The 19,492-nt window shown below is 41.1% G+C and overlaps 1 protein-coding gene across 4 annotated transcripts in view; it reads left to right on the forward strand.

Annotated features, from left to right (window-relative positions):
• Window positions 1-19,492, forward strand: part of TSNAXIP1 (translin associated factor X interacting protein 1) — a 1,023,806-nt gene that overhangs the window by 911,285 nt on the left and 93,029 nt on the right. For all 4 annotated transcript variants that reach the window (XM_069655260.1, XM_069655269.1, XM_069655286.1 and 1 more), the window contains one exon: window positions 7,474-7,583. In XM_069655260.1, the coding sequence (XP_069511361.1) occupies window positions 7,474-7,583 (110 nt within the window). The remainder of the gene's footprint in view (window positions 1-7,473; window positions 7,584-19,492) is intronic.

The following is a 19,492-nucleotide window of genomic DNA, read 5'->3' on the forward strand; positions in this document are numbered from 1 at the left end:
CACTTCCTCTCGGTTCTTGCGAGTCCCTTGATCATTCCTGGATTAGTTTGTTTGTTTGTTTATTTATTTGTAGGGCACCCAAACCCCTAGGTAGCTGGGCGCACATCGTGGCAAGATCACCTATAGCATAGTTACACTTGTCATAGATGAGGCATATACATATATATATAATTACAATTTACAAAAATACAGATATATACAGGAGCAAAGGGTGATTACAGTTACTAAATTGTTGATGCCTGAGAGAGAGGTGGAGGAAACGAGCATGTATGGCAGTGGGTTAGTGATCATTGAGGCGTAGCCAAATGCGGGTTTTGCGCCTGAAACTGTTGTATGATTGCTCCCTTCTTAACTCAACTGGTAGAGTGTTCCAATGCTGGGCTGCTTTTACAGGGAAGCTGTTTCCACCTCTTTTTTTGTAGGCGGAATGTGGGAATTTGGAGACAAAAGGAATTGGCTATTCTGGTTGGTCGTGAAGATAGTTTCCTAGTAATTCTTTCCTTCAGGCATAGTCGTGCTGCATTATTTAGGCATTTGAAGGTTAGAGTAACCATTTTGAAGAGGATCCGATCAGTAATTTTTAGCCAGTTGTGATATCTTCTGGAATTAGATATGTGCTCTCTAAAGGGGAGGTTCAGAGCCGTTCTGAGCGCATTGTTTTGCAGTGTTTGTAATTTGTTGGTGATATATTTATTGGCTTCTGCATAGAGTGTGTTGCAGTAGTCCAATTTGGAGAGGATAAGGGCATTGGCTCAAATAATACAGTGAGCTGGTGAGAGGAAGTGTCTGTATGCTTTTATGAGTTTGCCAGTATAGGCGGTGAATAAGGCCAAGCAGTTTACTTGTTTTTTTAGGGAGAGTGTGGAATCCAGTTAAAAACCTAGTGTCTTCACTTCTTTGGTGACTGTAATTATATTGCCATCGATATTGAAGGGACTATAGTTGTCGTTGAGTTTTTTTAGGTTGTTGGCTGAGCCAAGGATCAGGATCTCTGTTTTATCGTCATTTAGGCAGAGGCCGTGGGTTGCCATCCATGCCTGAATGAGGATGTAAATCTCATTCACTAAGGCTGTATCTGATGTGAAATTGCCCGTAAGGGGGATAAGGATCTGGGTGTCATCAGTGAAATTCGTGTAGGTGTCACCAACCCTGTCCAATTTGTCATAAAAAGGCTTAGTGAAGATATTATACATGGTGGGTGAGACGAATGAGCCTTTGGGGACACCACATGTTGTTATAACTGGGTCTGCAGATGCTGCCGTGGAGAAGACTCTTATGCTTCTATTATCAAGAAATGATTGGACCCAAGCTATAGCTTCGCTTGAGAAGTGGGCTGCCGTTGCAAGGTGTTTGCATAATACTGCATGGTCCACCAAGTCAAAAGCCGCCGACAGGTCAAGGAGGAGTAGCATAGCTGTGTTTCCTTTATTGTTAAGTTCATCAGTTTGGGCTTTAAGGTCTATTAGGGCTGTCTGCGTGGCGTGTTGGGGTCTGAACCCAGATTGGTGAGAGCCTAATAGTTGGTTAGTCTCAACAAGGTATTTTTGAATTTGTAAATAGGCCACTTTGTCGATTATCTTCAGGAGAAAAGGGTCAGTGGTGATAGGTCTGTAATTTGTGGGTATGGAAGGGTCTAAGGTTTGTTTAAGAAGGGGGAGGACCCATGATTCTTTTAGACTGCTTGGGACGGAGTTGGATGTAAAGGAAGCATTAATGAGTTTTGAGATGAAGAGGGCTAGCTCTCTAGCTGCATCCTTAATTATTTGGGTGGGGCAGTTAGATGGTTTTAGTGAGGGGATAATTTTTTCTGTTTCTAGGATGGTTATTTTAGAGAATTTGAACGGCACTAGGTTAGGTTTGTTACTAGGATGGGGGGCAGTAGGGGTTTCCGTTAGTGGGAGCGAGCCTTTTTTTGAGGCAATTTTGATTTGCAATGTTTTTATTCTATTTGCTAGAGCGTTTTGAATGTTGGTACACCATTGTTTATCTTTAGGTAGGTTATCTGGTGGAGGTATAGGGGATTCTAGTTCACGTAGGATTGCAAATAGTTCCTTAGTGTTGGAACCTGCTTTGGAAATTCTTTCATTATAGATTTCTTTTTTGGTTTGAATGATTTCATTTTTGTATTTAGTGGCAGAGAGTTTGAATTTTGATTTATTTTCTTCTGTGGGTGTATGTTGCCATATGGTTTCTAGCTTCCTTTTTTCCATTCTAAATTCTTTTAAATGGGGAATGAACCAGGTGTTCAGGTGAGCCTGTTGTTTGCTTTTACAGTTCTTAAGTGGGGTGATGGAGTCTAGGATCTTAGTCATAGTTTCATTATAATGGTCTACCAGCGTGTCTGGGTCAGAATTACTTGGTAGGGCATTAATCACTGGAAGGAGACAAGGTAGGATGTTATTGGTCGTGATGTTTTTCCTTGATCTGGTGGAGAGTGGGGGTGCCATTTTTTTCCTTTGTTTGCTTCTTTCTTGAGTGTTAGACTAAATGCAGTCAGGAAGTGGTTGGTCCAAGGTTGGGGTGTAATTTTAGTAAACCTAGTTGGGCAGTTTGAGGTGGCTACCCAGTCTAGGGTCCTGCCTTTGTCGTGGGTAGGGGTGAAGACTTTTTGGGATAGCCCGTGTTCATTAAGCATGATGGCTATTGCTTGAGCTTGTTTATCGTCAGGGTCGTTTAGTCCTAAATTGAGGTCGCCTAGGAGCATTATCTGAGATGATTCTTTAGTATTGCTAGCTAGCAAACTGGAGATATCCTCCTCATATGAGCCTAAGGGCCCTGGAGGCCTATATATGAGGTAGATAGTCAGGGTGCGACATGGGGATATAGGTAGTTTTGCTGATAGTAATTCACAGGATTTTAGTCGTGGTAACGTGGAGAGTCTTAGTTCTAGATTAGATTTAGCAATGATGGCTAGTCCTCCTCCTCTAGACCCGTTGGGTCTGTCCATTCTTAGAGTTGGTACTCTTTTGGTAGTCTTCATCCCTTCCTGGACTTACCTGAATCTTCCGGGGTATTTCCCTGGATCTCTGGACGCTCTGAAGCCATCACCGCCTTCCGCGGCCAGAGCCCGAACTGTATCAACCCGCCTGCATACTGGCGACGGAAGAGACACGTCCCTATCTGTACAAGGCTCGAACAATTAAGAAGGAGAGTCCTTCGAACACCAGAAGGGAGACTTCAGAAAGCAAACAGGCGAGCCAAGAATATGAGTGTGACACATGGAGAAGGGAGTCATTCTCTCAGGCACAGTTCCCACCTCCAGATTGGAACTATAATCCAGTGTCCAGAAGAAAGGAGCCGTTCTTCTGAACCAAGAAGGCCCAGTATCTCTTTAGTTTATTTAATAGTGTAAGCGATAGAAATAGGCATTTTGAAACACAACTGTGGACTCTTTTTCATTTACTTGGACATTCTGACAGATTCCTTAGTTTCTTGTTTGAGGCAGGAAAACCCCTCTTAGAGTTAAGGAGTGATAGGTTTCCTTTTTATTTTTTAACAAATAAATATTTATGCCAACAAGCATGGCACCTGTGTGTCAGTCTCCTCCTTCTGCACCCTTACACTCACCACAGTGCCATTAAAATAATTCCAACTCTCCAACACAGTCTTGGAGCAATCAGCATTCTTTGGCCTGGCACCTAAGCTTCATATTATGCACATTCAGAGCCTTTCCAAGATCGTTCGGTAAGTGTGAACAGTATGTTTGCAATCAAGGTCGTGAAACCTTTCCACATTAGACCATTAAGCAGTCCTAAGCATATCCTTAAGTCTACCCCCTGCCCAGACAGCCTTAGATGCCACAGCCACTGAGAGGTGCCCAAAGCGAGCACCAAAGAGAGACACATCCATCCTGGCCTGGTCAATCACCCATTGAGCCAGTGTGGGGAGGACAGTGGGTGATGGGGTTTATGAACTGAAATAAACCATTGATAAGTCACGCCTTCTTTACATGCCTTTGAATCATTACTCAACCCATGGTGACTCCCCCAATCCACTATGCAGATATCCTCTTGTGAAACGGGGGTTTAGACATTGTGCACAGACTTGTCAAGGGCAGGTGGTTGTGGGCAATTAGCTGTGTGAGCTGGCCTTTAAGTATTTCCACAGCTTTAACATTATTAGTTCTGGTGGGTTGCAATTTATTTTATTTTTATTTTTTATTGTTTAAAGCACAGACCTAGCTCAAGAGCAGCGGAGTGCTGCACACAGTGTGGGTAGCAGGCATTTGGGCTGGCATATTTTAACAGTAGTGCAGTACTGTGAGGTCTGTGCGTCCATTGGACTTAGTCCTTGGTCAGGTGTTGTTGAAAGAGCCATGTTTTGAGAGATTTGCAAAATTGGAGAATTGTGGGGGCATTCTGAGCCGACACCGGGATCGAGTTCCAGATGGTAGGTGCATGACAAGAGAAGAATTTTTTGTGGGTCCTCTCTTTGCGGAAGAGTTGTGGTTCAAGCAGATTGGGTGATTTGTTGGGGAGCTCAGCCGCCAGATATGCTGGTGTGCTACTTGTGACTGCTTTGTAGATGGTACATGCAGTTTTGAACCATATCCTGGCTTGGAGTGGAATCCAATGTAGTTTTGCATAGGATGGAAGTAATTCGGTCAAATTTCCGTGCGCCTGTAATAAGACTTGCTGCAGCGTGGTGGACTGCTTTCATGGGAGCCCTGTCAGGAGAGCATTTCCCTGATCATTGTGCAAGACCACAAGGGCCTGCACTACGGTCTGAAAGTCATGCAGTGGGATAAAGTGTTTGAATTTTCGAAGGGTAGAGATTCCAAGCCTTGCTATTTGGGCCTTCTTGGCTATGCGTTTCTGGAAGGACAGATTGCCGTCAATGGTGAAGCCTAAGGATTTTGCTTAGTCTGAGAGTTCTGGATCAAATCCTTCTAGCTGCATATCATTGAGCCATTGTTGGACAACTTGTTTTTTAGCAGGCGGACCGATGAGGATGAATTCAGTCTTGGATGGGTTTAGTCTGAGGTAGGCAGTTGACATCCAGGACTGGATGATGGCTAGGTAATTGCAGAGACAAATGATGTCCTGCACACTATTTACTCTCATGTACAACAGAGTATCATTAGTGGATGGGTATAGTGAGATCTTTGAGGAGAGTGCAGAGAGGCTTCCTATAAAGGTTAAAAAAGATTGGTGAGAGGATGGAGCGTTGGGGGACTCCGCAGGAGACATGGGGTGGTTAGAACACAACAAGTTCATCTGGACAGCCTGGTGTCTGCTTGAGATGTAGGAGGTAAACCAATTCAGGACAGGGCCAGAGAATCCCATCCTGTCAGCAAGGAGGGAGAGAAGGATTTAGTGGTTGATGCTGTTGAATGCAGCAGAGAGGCCAAGGACGAGGAGGAGACATGAGTCGCCCTTATCCATTATTTGGCGAGCATCATCCACCACCTGGATGGTGGCTATCTCGATGCTACACTCCGTGCAGAACCCTCACTGATAGTCCTTTATGAGGTGGAGTTGTTCGATTCTGATGAGTAGTTGTGTAGCAATAACTTTTTCCAAGATTTTGCCAATAAACAGGAGTTTCATAACAGTAGTTGGCCAGGTGGTCTGGATCTAGGGTTGGTTTTTTCAAAATAGGTTGTATGAGACCAGTCTTGAGTTTCTGAGAACTAACCTTCTGCGAGGGAGGCATTGATGATGCTGAGGTACTCATTGAGTGATGGGCCCGTCAATTGTTCAATGATGATGGCCGGTATTGTATCACCAGAGTAAGAAGTAGGTTTGTGGTAGGTAATCATTTTTAGGAGATCTGGGGGTAAGAGAGGAGAGAATTCAGTCCAGATGGGCAGTGCAGTGCAGGGGATGCTAATGCTGTGAGAGGTTGATTTTATTGTCTCTCGGAATTTGTCTATTTTTTCAATTATAAATGCGTCCATTCTGACGCATTTTTCCTGAGTTTCTGGTACCTCGGGGTCGGGTGAGGATTTGGTACAATGGCTTACTACTTCAAAGATGCCTTTGCTCCTGTTAGAGGCTGCCACAATGGCGATGGAGTAATAAGCATCTTTGGCCTCAGTAATCAGAATCCTACAATTTACTTGCAGAGATTTGAGGTTGGCGAGGTCTCCCGAGTTATGGTTTTTGTACCACCGTTTCTCTAGTGCTCTGATTGAGTGTTTGTTGGACTAGATTGGGGGTGTACCATGAGGCAGATGAGTTGGTCTTAGTGCAGCTGGATTTTAGGGGGGGGCATGAGTGTCCACCAGTTGGGGAAGTCTGCAAAGTTTGCTTTTAGCTCATTGACCAGGAAGGTTTTGAATGAGCCGCGTTGAGCGAGGGGCGTTTAGCCTGACCTTTGTGAGCCGCAGTCGAGTGGGTGACTGATAATGGGATGATGGCCTGGTCAGAACAGTCAAGTGGTATAGGGTCTGCACAGGTGATGCAGGGGGATGATGTGAAGACTAAGTCTATGATGTTTCTTTTATTTTGTGTGGAGGAGAGCACAATTTGCTTACGGTCCAATGAGGAGGTCCGTGTGAAAAGCGTGCTTTGAGTTTAGTTGTCAGCCTGTGACTCTGGGACATTAAAATCACAGAGAAAGACATTATTTGAATGTGCTAGCTTTGCAGAGGAGAGTAAGTTGGAGATGACTGCTATGAAAGAGTGACTCCTGTGACGTGGTCTGTAGATGAGGTGGAAGGTGATGGATTCCTTGTGCAATAGAGGGAAACAACAGGCGAGTGATGCAAATGAGCTTATTCTGGAAGAGGGGCATATGGAGCATGGCCAATTGCTCCTGTGGATGATTGCCACTCTGCCTCCTGCCCTTCCTTATTGGTCGGCATGTTGGTTGCATTAGCCTTGGGAGGGTGTCGAAGACTTGTGGGGAGGATGTGGTAAGCCATGTTTCAGTGATGAACAGGGCATCAAGGTTGTTGTATGAGATGAAGTCTGCAACCTCTGCAGCGTGAGGGACTGCTGAGTGAGCATTGATCAACATGAGAGGGTGTGTGTGTTGGATGGGGGCAAGGGCAACATTGATGAGGTTTGCTAGGGTAGCTTGCCAGGGCTGCCAAGAGCAACTGGCCTTCAAACCCTAGTGAGACTGGGGATGAGCTTTGGAGTGAGGAGACACACTGTGATGTCTTTTGGTGAGTAGCAGTAGTAGCGATTAGTTTGTAGGCGAAATGCAGTATAGCGGGTCAGGCCCTTGGCTCTATCAGGCCCCATCAGGCACAAACAGGTACGGTCCTTGTCTTCTCACGTCCTTTGCTGAGGACGCCAGCGATGCGGACGCCTAAGGAGGACTGATTAGATAGGTGGTGGGTGGAGCAGCTGAGTGGCAGGGCTGGTCACATGATCAGCAGCCTACTCGATGCTGTCTGCTTGGATCTAGCCTATAGTCCTTAGGTAGAGGCTTGGAATGTGCAATTACTTGTGTTTTCCTGGCCTTCATTGTTCAGTGCATATCTTGTGTGTCTCGAAAATAATAACAACTAGTATCCCCCAGGTCGACGAAGATGTGTACCATGGATTGGTTTCGCTCACTTCCACTTTGGAGAAGTTGTTGACCCAAGCCGACACTGAAAATAAAGGGACTGTGACCAGAGAGCAATTCAGGTAAGAACACTATTAAGTTCAGTTTTATCTCTTATTTACCGCACTACAGCTACATTGCTTCTTGAAGCTAGCAGCAGATAACCATATAGCAGCCTATCCCCAGGGCCAAGAGTCCTCCAGCCCCAGAAATATTTTGCCAGCAGGTGCCTGGGATTTGGGGGTTACACAGATGTACCTACAAAGTATTTCCAATGTATACATATCTTCTTAACATTAACAGTAACTCTGTCAAAGCCTAATTTATTTTTAGGTCACTTTAAATCACACATTTTATTTTGTTTTCTGTGATTCACTCATACTGTGGACTTTTGAAGGTCAATGAAAGATTGAGTATATGTCAAAGCAAATTCATATGTTCACTTTTTCTCTTCAGTGTTTTGATACATTTAATTCTAGAAAGAGGAAGTAAAATAATTAGCTGAACTATTTTAAATAAAAAAGATGCAAAGTGGAGAGAGGGGCAGTTGGTGATAAGAAAGCAGCACTAAAGCATAGCTTTTCCGCATATGAGGTTCCTTAGAATAATCCTATGGATTCTAGGACTGGCAGCTGAGAGACTAGCAGTTTAGGAGCTCAGCTCCTGCAACCTACTGAAAATCCTCGGAAATTGAGTGTACAGATGACCTAATTGGTGGAAATGGGAGAACACTCATCCGCCATGAGGATGAACGAGTGTCCAGATCAGTCCTCTTCGGAGAGGGGCAGACCGATGAGGATTACCTAATGGAAATTATGGATGGCTTAGTCCTGTTCATTGGTAAACTTAAGCAGATTGCCATGGAAATGAAAACAAGGACATATTTTGGTTAAGAGAGGACAGATTGCCTAGAGGAGAGGGTATCAGTAACTGATGACAAGTGCACTGTTAGAGGAAAAAGTAGCAACCTTAACTTTAGAACTTGAAGCGGCTAAAGGAAATTGCTGACCAGGATAATTTCTCCAGAAGATCCAACATCCAGATAATGGATAAATCCAGATGATGTGGAAGAAGGGAGACCAAGTGATTTTTTTTACAAACAGTCTTACCTAAAATTTTAGAATGACCACCTTGAAAAAATGTGGAAATTGAACAGGCTCATAGATCCCTGGCTCCAAAACCAGCTACAGGCAAACCACCTAGGCATTTTATAGTTGGGTTTCTGCGTTTCCCAGTCACAGATATTAATTAAATGGAATAGGGAAATGCAAAATTGCGTATGGGAAAATGGATATAGAATTATGTTCTTCAATGACTTTGGAACGGCAGTGATTGAAGAAAGGAACCGATTCAAGAAAGTGAAGAAAACATAATGGAAATACAATATTATATGTTATACCCTGCCACTATGAAGCTGGCTTATGAGGGCGAGATGGACCACACAAAAGCTATGCAATGTTTGGATTCAATCCGGAAACAAAAGGTTTAATTTAATTTTCACAATGTACAGGTATGGGAAAAGAACCTTAGGTTTTGTGCTATATTCACTCCAACAAATTGTAACAAGGAGATCTTTTGTAAGTTGTATCCTCAGCATGATACATTAAAACATTACAAGCAAAGTCGCATTGATGTGCAATGATAGGACCCAGGTTGCACCGTGTTAGACCATGTAAAGTAAATACTGTCCCTTCTACCAAAGAGTGGGGCACCAGTGATCTATAACGTATATAGAGAGGTAAGTTTCCTCCTGTGATCAAAAGAGTAGTAATATACGTATTCAGAAGGTCAGGCCTGCCCACAGAGAAGATTGGTGGTAAATTGGTTCACTTTATATCACATTCAAGTCATAATGAGTCTGAAAAATTAGAAATCTCGGTTTTAAGGAAATAAGTTGCAAAGGTAAAATTGGATCTCACCAAAAAGACCTGCAAGCTAGGGTCCAATCCTAGATATGATTTAGTTCCAAGTTTTAGATTGGGGTTTGATACTCCTAAGGATTACGTAAAACAGGAATTCAATTGCACGCTCTTGGTTAGAAAACAGGAAAGCATTTATAATGGCATATTATTATTAAAGGTCAGAAGTTAAACAATGACTCACCCATAGATGTCAATAGCGCCAAAATTTGCGCGAGAAGAAATTAAGTTCTATTCATAAGGGTACTAAGGGTAAGACACTGTTAATCATGTCTTACCGCCGCTAGGCATATCCAATTGTTCAAAAGCCTGACAAAATGTAAATAAGATCTTGAATTAGTAATAAAACATGCCCCTTTTAGCATTTAAGTATAGAAGTGTTGACTTCAATTTATGGTCAGCCATAAGTCTTACCTTGTCTTAAGGGCTTGATCCCTGCACATATGCATCTATCACGTTCGTGCACGCTACTCCAACTGGTGTATATGCAAGTGAAGTGAAGTAATGGCGCACAGGACAATGTGGGTACTTGCTACTACTGCGCATGCTCAGTGGACCAACCAGTCCTCCAGCGCCCATGCAGACATTAATTCTGCACGAAAATGAAAGTATGGTACAATCCGAAGACAGACCGTATTTATATGGAATAAGAGATCTGATTCATCAGTCATCATAAAGATCAACATAATGTTGCTGTTACTGTGCATTCTACAATTTCAAAGATGAAATAAAATGATCGTAATAGTAGTAAAGTTATATGCGCTATGAAATGCGCTCAGAGTGTTGAAAGAGTATATATGCATGTAATTGGGGTGCCCACAGTGCACTATTCACAGCAAATCAATGCTAAGTACATAGGATATTGTAATAAAAAGCATTAAAGTGCTAATAGCATTAAATTGCTTATAGTTAACAGAATCCTCAATTCACTAAGCTGCTTATGTGTTACAATACACCATAACATTGACTTACACTGTGCATGATCCTACAGGTTCACAAAAAATTATACATCTCATGGTCAATATTTAACCCGTCTTGGGTACATCTAAGTAAACAAATGCATTTTGCTTCCAGTTGTCTCAATTTCAGCAGAGCATTACCACCTCTTTTCCCTTTCTTTATTCCCATCAGACCTATGAAACGTATATCATCCTTATTACTTGCTTGATGCATAGTCTGCCAATGAAGGGCAAGTGGAAGCTTCGGATCCTGGCTGCCCAAACTTGCCATGTGTTCTCTAATTCTAATACGGAGTTGTCTGATAGTGGAACCAATGTACGTTTTTGCACAAAACACATTTAAGTGCATATACAACATATGTGGTGCGGCAGTTAATAAGATCTTTAATCACAAGTTTACGACCATTGCAGTCAACATATGTGTTAGTGTTACTATGACATATTTGCACTTAGTACAGTTACCACATTGTAAAACCCAATGCTTGGAGTTAACCATGTGGTCTTGGTCTCCTGGACATCCGGGATGGGTTGAAAGAATGATGGACTGACCTTATCTTTAATTGTTCGTGCTTTTGTGTAAATACATTTAGGCTTATCTGCCAGAAAAGGCTTGATATCCTTGTCCAATGAAAGAATATTCCAATGCCTTTGCAGTAGTTTGTACAGACAATTAGAGTCTTTTGTTAATTTGGTAATAACATCAATAGTGTTCTTAATTTTCGATGCTAGTTTTGGTGGTTGTAATGTACTAACTCTATCCACCTTACTATACTTGGTCAGACTAGTTCTAATGTTTTCTTCAGAGTATCCTCTTTGTTTAAACTTTTCTGATAGGAGTTTACATTCCATCTAAAAGTCATGATCTTTGCTACAGTTCCTGCGGGCCCTGTAGAATTCACCCCCTGGTATGTTGCGAATAGTAGATCTACGATGGCAACTTGTGGAGAAAAGAGTTGAATTGGCTTCAGTAGGTTTATTAAAGGTTTTAGTGTTGATGACACTGTCTAGTATGAAAATCCTAAGATCCAAGAAATCAATCATCTCACTACTGCAGTGCCCAGTAAACTTGATCCCAAAACAATTGTCATTGATATAGTTCAAAAATTGCAAATACTTCTCCTTAGTACCAGACCAAATCATAAAAACATCATCAATAAATCGTCTCCAGAGGACAATGTTGCTACAAAATTCAGTACTATTTAGAAAATGTGTTTCTTCCATTTGGGCCATGAATAGGTTTGCAAGTGAAGGGGCATATTTAGCACCCATGGCTACGCCCTTAATTTGTTCATAGTACTTTTCATTGAACAAAGAAACATTGTTATTGAGAGTGAACTTCAAGAACATCTTAAGCATTTCAATGTGTGTTTGATAGGATGCAGATTCATTACGGTACGTGTAATCAAGAGTTGCTACTGCTAGAGAGTGGTCAATACTGGTATATAATGCAGTCACGTCCAGAGTGACCAATAAATAATGATCAGGCCATTCTATTTGTGAAAGGGTTTGAAGCACAGTGTAGTTTCTCTGATATATGAGGGCATCTTGATAACAAATTGTTTGAGAGCATTATCCAAATATTTTGAGATCCCTTCAGTTGCCCAGCCAATACCACTGAAGATAGGTCTTACAGCGGGCAGTGTTGAAAAAGATTTGTGAATTTTAGGCAAGAAATATATTGTGGGCATTGTTGGCTCAGAGATACACAGATATTTCTTTTCATCATCCGTCAGGAAACCCAATTTATGCCATTCATTAATCATTGCCAACAAATTGTTTACTATTTGTCTAGTGGGATTGATTGGTAGAGTCTTGTAACAACCTGGAGTTGATAGGTGTTTGTTAGCCATTTCAATATAGTCAGAGGTGTTAAGGATCACAACATTGCCCCCTTTGTCCGCTTCCTTGATAGTTATAGAGTTGTCTTTAGGTAATCTGTTAAGTGCAAGAAATTCATCTTGTTTCAAGTTGGAGTAATGTTTAGTCCTCTTAGATTTGTTCCTATCCATATGCTTTTGTATGTCATGTGTTACTGCTTGATAAAAAGGTTTCTATAACGTTGTCTGAACCCAAATCTGTCATGAATTTAGATTGAGGTTTGAGCTCATTAGGTTTCAGCATACGCTTGTGTATCCCTAAATCTTTACAAAAGAAGAGTGATCTAGAATAGTTTCACTAGTGAGTGACAGTAAAGTTTGGGTATCTTCAATATGTTTAATAGTATGTATACTTAGAGGGTTCAAAGGTGGTGTAGATACTTACATCTTAACCTGTGTGGCAAAGTATTTTTTAAGCTTTAGTTTCCGAGTAAATTTGAATAGATCAATCTGGAATTCCACAAAATTAGTGTCTGATGTTGGTGCATAAGATAATTTGTGAATTTTACTTTTTGAGTTTTGTGAACTAGAGCACCATATATTTTGGGCAAGAGCGCGATAGGCTTGTCACACTCTAATTTGAATTTAATTTTATATACTGCAAAATGTGGTTGAAATTGGTTATGCTCCTTGCTCAATTTTTGGTTTGGAGGGTGCAATCATGGGGAACTATTGAAGACAGTCTAGTTTAATTGGTGTGATGTAATGTACTAATATATATAGAAAGTACTATCTTTCTCCCATATCCAATATCTGGCCAAAATGGTGCTGATTAAGGAAGACAGTTGAAATACAAAAAAACCATAGGATGCACAAATAATGTATCTGCGCTGGTTAACGTTGGTCTAGAGCGCATCTATGTGTGTTTAGACGTCATGAAGTCACACACAAAGCAGGAAACTGAAACGCTGCTGTGATTGAAATGCATGGAACAGCAGCAGGTCCTCCATGCATCTGGTAAAGGGGTAGGACCTCTGCTGTGACTCGATTAAGGAAACAGTGTTAGGGTGGTGATGGAATTGCACAGAGAATCCACGGGTTCTCAGCCACTCTGGGATTGGTGAGAGGCACATCCTCAGATGGGTGATGGGATGCTTGCCAGATCATTCTCCGAACTTTCAATGCTACCCTACACAAAGGATTAAAGAAAAATATGACTTACTACATTTTTATGGTTAAATGGGTTTTATAATCAATATTCTTTGAGTCCCTCATGGCTGTACTTTTCAAATTCTCTTCTGTCATGGTTTGAATTTTTCTATAAAGGTCATTTTGCGGGTATTCAGTGTTTAGTCAACTACACATCTTCCCTCATTTTTTATAACTACTATCAGGGGGTCTTTAAAGCCAGGGACATCATTTAGGGGTCGCCAGAGGTCGCAACTCTGACCTCTGCGGTCTCCCTTGCGACCTCTAAAAAAAATATATATATACTTATATTTTTTTTGTAATGCAAGCTGTGGCCAGCTCCATGTGGCTCTTTACTTCTTGAGTGGCTGTTTTACTTGTTCGGTCTCTTAAAAAAAAAAAGAAAAAGAAGAACAGGAGTGCCACTTTCAGCACTGACTCTAAATAAGAAAGAATAGGAATACCAAATAATGTGTCTTTCTGGAATTCTATACAAAAATTGCTAGACTCATTAAAGGTTTATTTGAGGCACACTTCAGGGGGTGAGTCACTGATTATTTAGTCTGTTCGTAAATGCCTCAACTCAGCCTTTCATCCTTCTGAGGTCAATAAATGAGTACCAACACATGTTGGGTGATATTGGGTGTATATTTGTTCTATATAAAGCACTTAAGCGTAAATGCTATATAATAACACATCATTACCATTTGGTCATGGACGTCTGCTTGCATTCACAGTAATTTGGTAATATGGGCCTATACACTGATCTTAACGATCCATATGGCAATCCATTCTTGTATGAAATGTACATCACATTATAGTGATATCGTAACCATATTTTTCATAGTGTACAATGCTATGTGATGCCACTTCCTGTTTTGTCAACGAGTGAAAGGTCGTGTTCCATCGCTTCCTGCGATATTACTTCGGGGTGGGGTCAAATGACATCACTTCCTGTGATGTCATCAGGGGGTCAAGGGTCGTGTGATGTCACTTCCTCTACCCCTGGCATTTTGGTGAAATGACGTCCCTGTTTAAAGCGCTAACTGTAAGTGGGTGAGGACGGCTCTAATTGTGTCCAGGTTCCAGCATGGAGCATAAATGGAGATTGATTAAACAAATGAATTCATATAGACATAAACTAGTTTTACTTTTGAAATCAACTATTGTAAGAAATAAGCGACTAAGAGAGAACTCCCCAGTTGCAGTACTGTTATGCGTGTTTGTCATCTTTGTGTGTTCCCAATTCCTATACCCCTTTCAGCCAAAAAGAACGACCATGGTCATCTGGTATACAAAGAGATTCAGGGGAGAAAGGCAGTTAGAGACTAAGAATGCAAAGTGAGATACTGAATAATAGTAGGTGGCATCACATGTAAGGTTTTTATCTTGGAATGTTAAGCAAGTTAATGATCCGATAAAGAGGATGAATGTGCTGACATGAATAATGAAGAAAAAGACAGACATTGGGGCACATTACGAGTTTGCCGGTATATGGTAAATGTGGCAGAAATTCCAGTTGCCGGCACTTCTATCGTTCCGGCGAAGTACTAGTTGGTGGGAATGCCATTGTCAATGTTACCGGCACTGGTATTTCCAGCACCAGAAATAGCGGTGCAGGTAGAACTGGCAATGGAATATCCGACGGCGGCACAAGTCCCGGCATTTAAAAAAATGTTTTTATTTGTTTATTGTTTAAAAAAAAACCTTTACAAAGCTTTGATTACATATTCTTCAATAGTAAAACAAAATCAGTTGAATGGACTTGATATTTAAAACAAGTCAATATGTCCATATACAGAAAATGCAATACTACACAAATTTGATCGACATAGACAGATGAGCATATCCTCATACAAACAATACAATACTTCACAATAAATAAAACAAGACAATTACCAGCGTCTACATATACAAAGTGTGCAAAAGATGCAAATTGTGCAAAAAGGTGCAATTGGCGACAGGTGTTGGGAGTCATCAGTCATACAGCCATTCCAATGGCCAGGAGTGCAATTAGTATGATATATATCAGTCGCATAAGCACCTAAGTACATCTTTTCGCAAAAGTGCAGTGCTTCATTAAAATCACAAATTATAGCCACTAAAACAACTACCAACATTTAAATATGAATGGGCATAATACTTTAAGACCAATATAAAAACACTTCATTATTTGGTATAAAAGGTTCAGAGGTAATACAAAAGATGTGCTCAGTATTGCTTCAGTTGTGTATCATCAATTCTGCTTCAGTTGTCCTCAATAAATGTGCTAATGCGAAGATGATCGAATTACATCATTTGTCCGTGCTGTTCTGTGGGATGTTTTTACCCATGTATCCGAGCCCTACCAAAAAAAACTGTGCATTACTGGCATTGAAAACATCATGATGGCCAGAGCTTCCCAGAAAATGCACAGGGAAATGCATGAAGAACAGGCTGCCACCCATTTTTGCCGATGTTATGGGCACAGAAGGGCACTGCCTAAAACCACCATGGGCTACCCACACAGTAGCCTGAAACCATAGGGAATGGCAATGCTGATTGCCAAAAGCAACCTACAACTGTGGGGAATTAATTTTCTTAAATCCCAAAAATGGTTGCATTACCAGTACTCACCACTATCAGAAAGCCGGCGTTTTAAAACAACACCAGACATTTGTGTAAAACTGAATAAATGAACCCAAAGCAGGCCAAAGAAAGACTTACTAAGAGGTGGATACAATGTAAAGTTATATTCTGAAGTGACTTGAAGGTTTATAACAAGACTGGCTGAGCTCTGCAGGTCTGCAGCGGCTTAAACTGAAACTGGATTTAAAATTACCAAAAATCGAAATGTGTAAATAAACTGAGGGACAGACTTGTGACTGCCACATAGTTTGTCACTGTTAAAATGTCATAGTTTTGAACTTAGAATCAGCATTCCAGCTGCATGTGTAAAAATTGTTAGTTTTATTTGAATGCAGAAAACTGGGTAACTAAAAGTGACAGTAGCTAGGGCCTGGCTTAAGGAACTGGATTCTGCCCGACAACTTCCCCCCCAATTGGAGTGAAACTGGATCCACAGCAGTTCTCAGGCCTGGCTGCATTCTGAGGGGAGGTTACCCCTCTCTGATTGAATTACCAAGGGACTGCTAGAGACTAAACAAAGGACCCAGGCAGAGGGTTTATTGGGGGGAGGCCATAAATGGCTTCCTCATGAACAATGGGCCTTCCAGGGCCCAGGCAGATGGTTTATTAGGGGGACCGTAAAATAGCTTCCTCTTGGCAGAAGCTGGGAGGGGCAGGGTCTCTGAGCTTGGCAGAAACTGGATAAACTGGTTTCTCCACCATGTGACCTGGGAAGACACACCCCTTTTGACCAGAATATGATTTTAAGAAAGATGTATAACTCACAGTGCGGACTTGTCAAAATTATTTAAATGATACCATAATTCTTGTGAATTTTCTGTGCACGTTTTAAGACGCTTTGGGAATTTGTGGGATGTTCTGGGGCAAAACCCCGCTATTTATGGATACTACAGACTCTGTGTTTAAGCTAGAGACATGGGAATTTACTGGAGTATGTAAGGACAGGCCGTGTATATGTGTATAATTTTTAATGAAGAACCAAGGTTGCATAACCCACTAAAATCGAAAATAAGTTGCCATTTTTGAATGCAAGCCCTCAGGAAGAGCAGAGTTTGAACAGAGTATACCTCATTTGATAGGTAATATGTACATGCAATGACAAACCACTATGTATTTGAGAAATGTGTATTTTGATCAAATATAGATTTGTGTGCAATTTGACAGGGGAGTGTCCTTTCTGCAAGCCATTAAATGACATCATTCTGACACACAATCCTGCTCTCCAGTGAGAACGCAAAGAATTCTCCAACCTATCAGAACTCTGAAGGGGTTGGGCCTAGTGATGCTGCCCACACACCCACTTTCAAAAGACATAAAAAGAGCCACTGGAAGCTAGAGAGGACATTCAATTGCATTTGCTGCGGAGCATGCTGACCGACGACTTCACATCCAGAGATCCTACACTTAGACTTCCAAGCTAAACAGAGACTACAGAACTTTGAACCAAGAAGGCCCACTGCAAGCAAAAGTATTTGTCAGTAGGCCCAAAAATCATTTGCATACTATTCACAGCCGGACCCAGGTGTTGATTCTGGCCTGAACCCTGTGCCAGAAAGATCCAGAAGCAGTGCTGTACCCAGAGAAAGCAGAGCAGTATCCAGAACCAGAGGCCAGAGATCCAGAGTGACCCAGACCGCTGTTAGCAGAACCAGAGAGCTGATCCAGATCACTGTGAAGTGCCGAGACCAGAACCGGAGTCGAGTCCAAAACCTGACCAGATCCGTGGCGAGGCCTAATTCAAAAATATATTGTGAGTACCTAGCAGAACTGTGCAGAACCAATCTCTTAGTTAAAATAATCTAATCCAAACTATTTTAATCTAACCAGAACTGCCTCCTAACTGTCAACTGTCATTTTCTAGCTGCAAGCTGTAACCTGTCACTTTGAACTTTTAAAATTTCAAATCCGAAAAACTACCTTTCTTTAATAGTCCGTATCTCTGGAACCGTTTGTGATAGGAACTTGGTTTAACTTTCCTCTGAAAGCTTAGAATCTCAGCTTTTCAACAAGGTTAGAACCGACTCCTTATACTTTTTGATCACGATTCTCGCACTAGCGAATTTTGCCGCGTTTTGCGATTTGGCCCGATTTCTTTACTTGTAAAAAGATAGCTGCTTTTGCCTGAACTGCTAAATTTCGTTTGCCTCTTAAGAACCATCCCTGAATCATTGCTAGAGTGAGCCTGAACTCATATTAACTAGATACCACTCACTCTGAACCTCCTGAAGGGAATTAAAAGCATTTTCAGCATATTTCTCACTGCATTGTCATCATAATCAAAGCCTTTTGCCTGTGTTTCAAAACTCCTATCTGTTGTCTAAGCTTGATGGGGTGAACTGAATTACATTTGATTGCATTTCTAAGAACTGTGTGCTCTCCCCTTCATTTACTTACATTGCATAATGGGGGGAGTGGATTGCCAGAGAAAAGTGATTACATTGTTTTGTTGAAATCATATTGAGTATTTTCTGTATTGCATTTTCATTCAACATTGCATCCATCTGAAACTAGATAAAGCATTCTCTACTACCTTATTCTTCTGTTCCTATTCCCAAGCGTGCTACCTCATCCTTTATACTACTCCTGGGTAATCAAATCAGTTTATTAGTAGAATATTACCCATTGTTGTTAACTGCTCATGTTCTGAAGTGTGATATTAATTATTAATTTATTATAAAGTGTGATATATATATTGTTTACATTCTCAAATAAACCGTTTAAACTTGCAAAACAGAACTACTTCTTGGCTCAGTGGGGTCAGGGGGGTTCCAAGAGAGGGGTGTTATATAGGGGTAGTCATCCAGAACTCATGAACTGGACATAAAGATATTTCAATAAGGGTTTCCATTCAGTATCCCAGACTAGGCATTGACTTAGCTGTAGTGTTGGATTGAATCCTCTTACAGTTCAGAAGTGTGGACATTCCAGCACTAGATGTTTAAGTGTTTCCTTGGGTACGTCACAGTTCAGAAATCTACAAGAGACCACATGATGCAAGTCTATTTCATTTCCCCAATGACAAGTCCTTTCACGAGTGTAAAATACATGCAAGTAATATTACAGGGCAACATATTTATATATGTACATCTCAAATCCCTTTTTCTACTAAATTTATCATATTAATTGAATGTGCTGTATTTTCTTTTTTACAAACACTTTATTAATTTTCACAGAACATAAATAACATTAGTAAAAGTAACAATGTTCCACATTCAACAAAAAGAGTAAAATATACAGTATAACAAAAGCATCATAAACAGTTCAGACCATAAAAGACCAATCCAAGTGAAACACAATCAACAAATAACATTAATACAGAAAAGACAACACAAACACAAAAACAACACAAAGGACATCATAAATGGGAAGAAAAGAAAGGAAAAAAAAGAAGAAAAAAAAGGGGTGGGGGCAAAGGAGCCCCATCAACGGTACCAACCCAATCTGCATGTCAATCATAAAGAGCCATAAGCGGACCCCATAA

Source organism: Ambystoma mexicanum, chromosome 1p (genome assembly GCF_040938575.1).
Source record: "Ambystoma mexicanum isolate Mex_15411 chromosome 1p, UKY_AmexF1_1, whole genome shotgun sequence".
NCBI classification, from domain to species: domain Eukaryota; kingdom Metazoa; phylum Chordata; class Amphibia; order Caudata; family Ambystomatidae; genus Ambystoma; species Ambystoma mexicanum.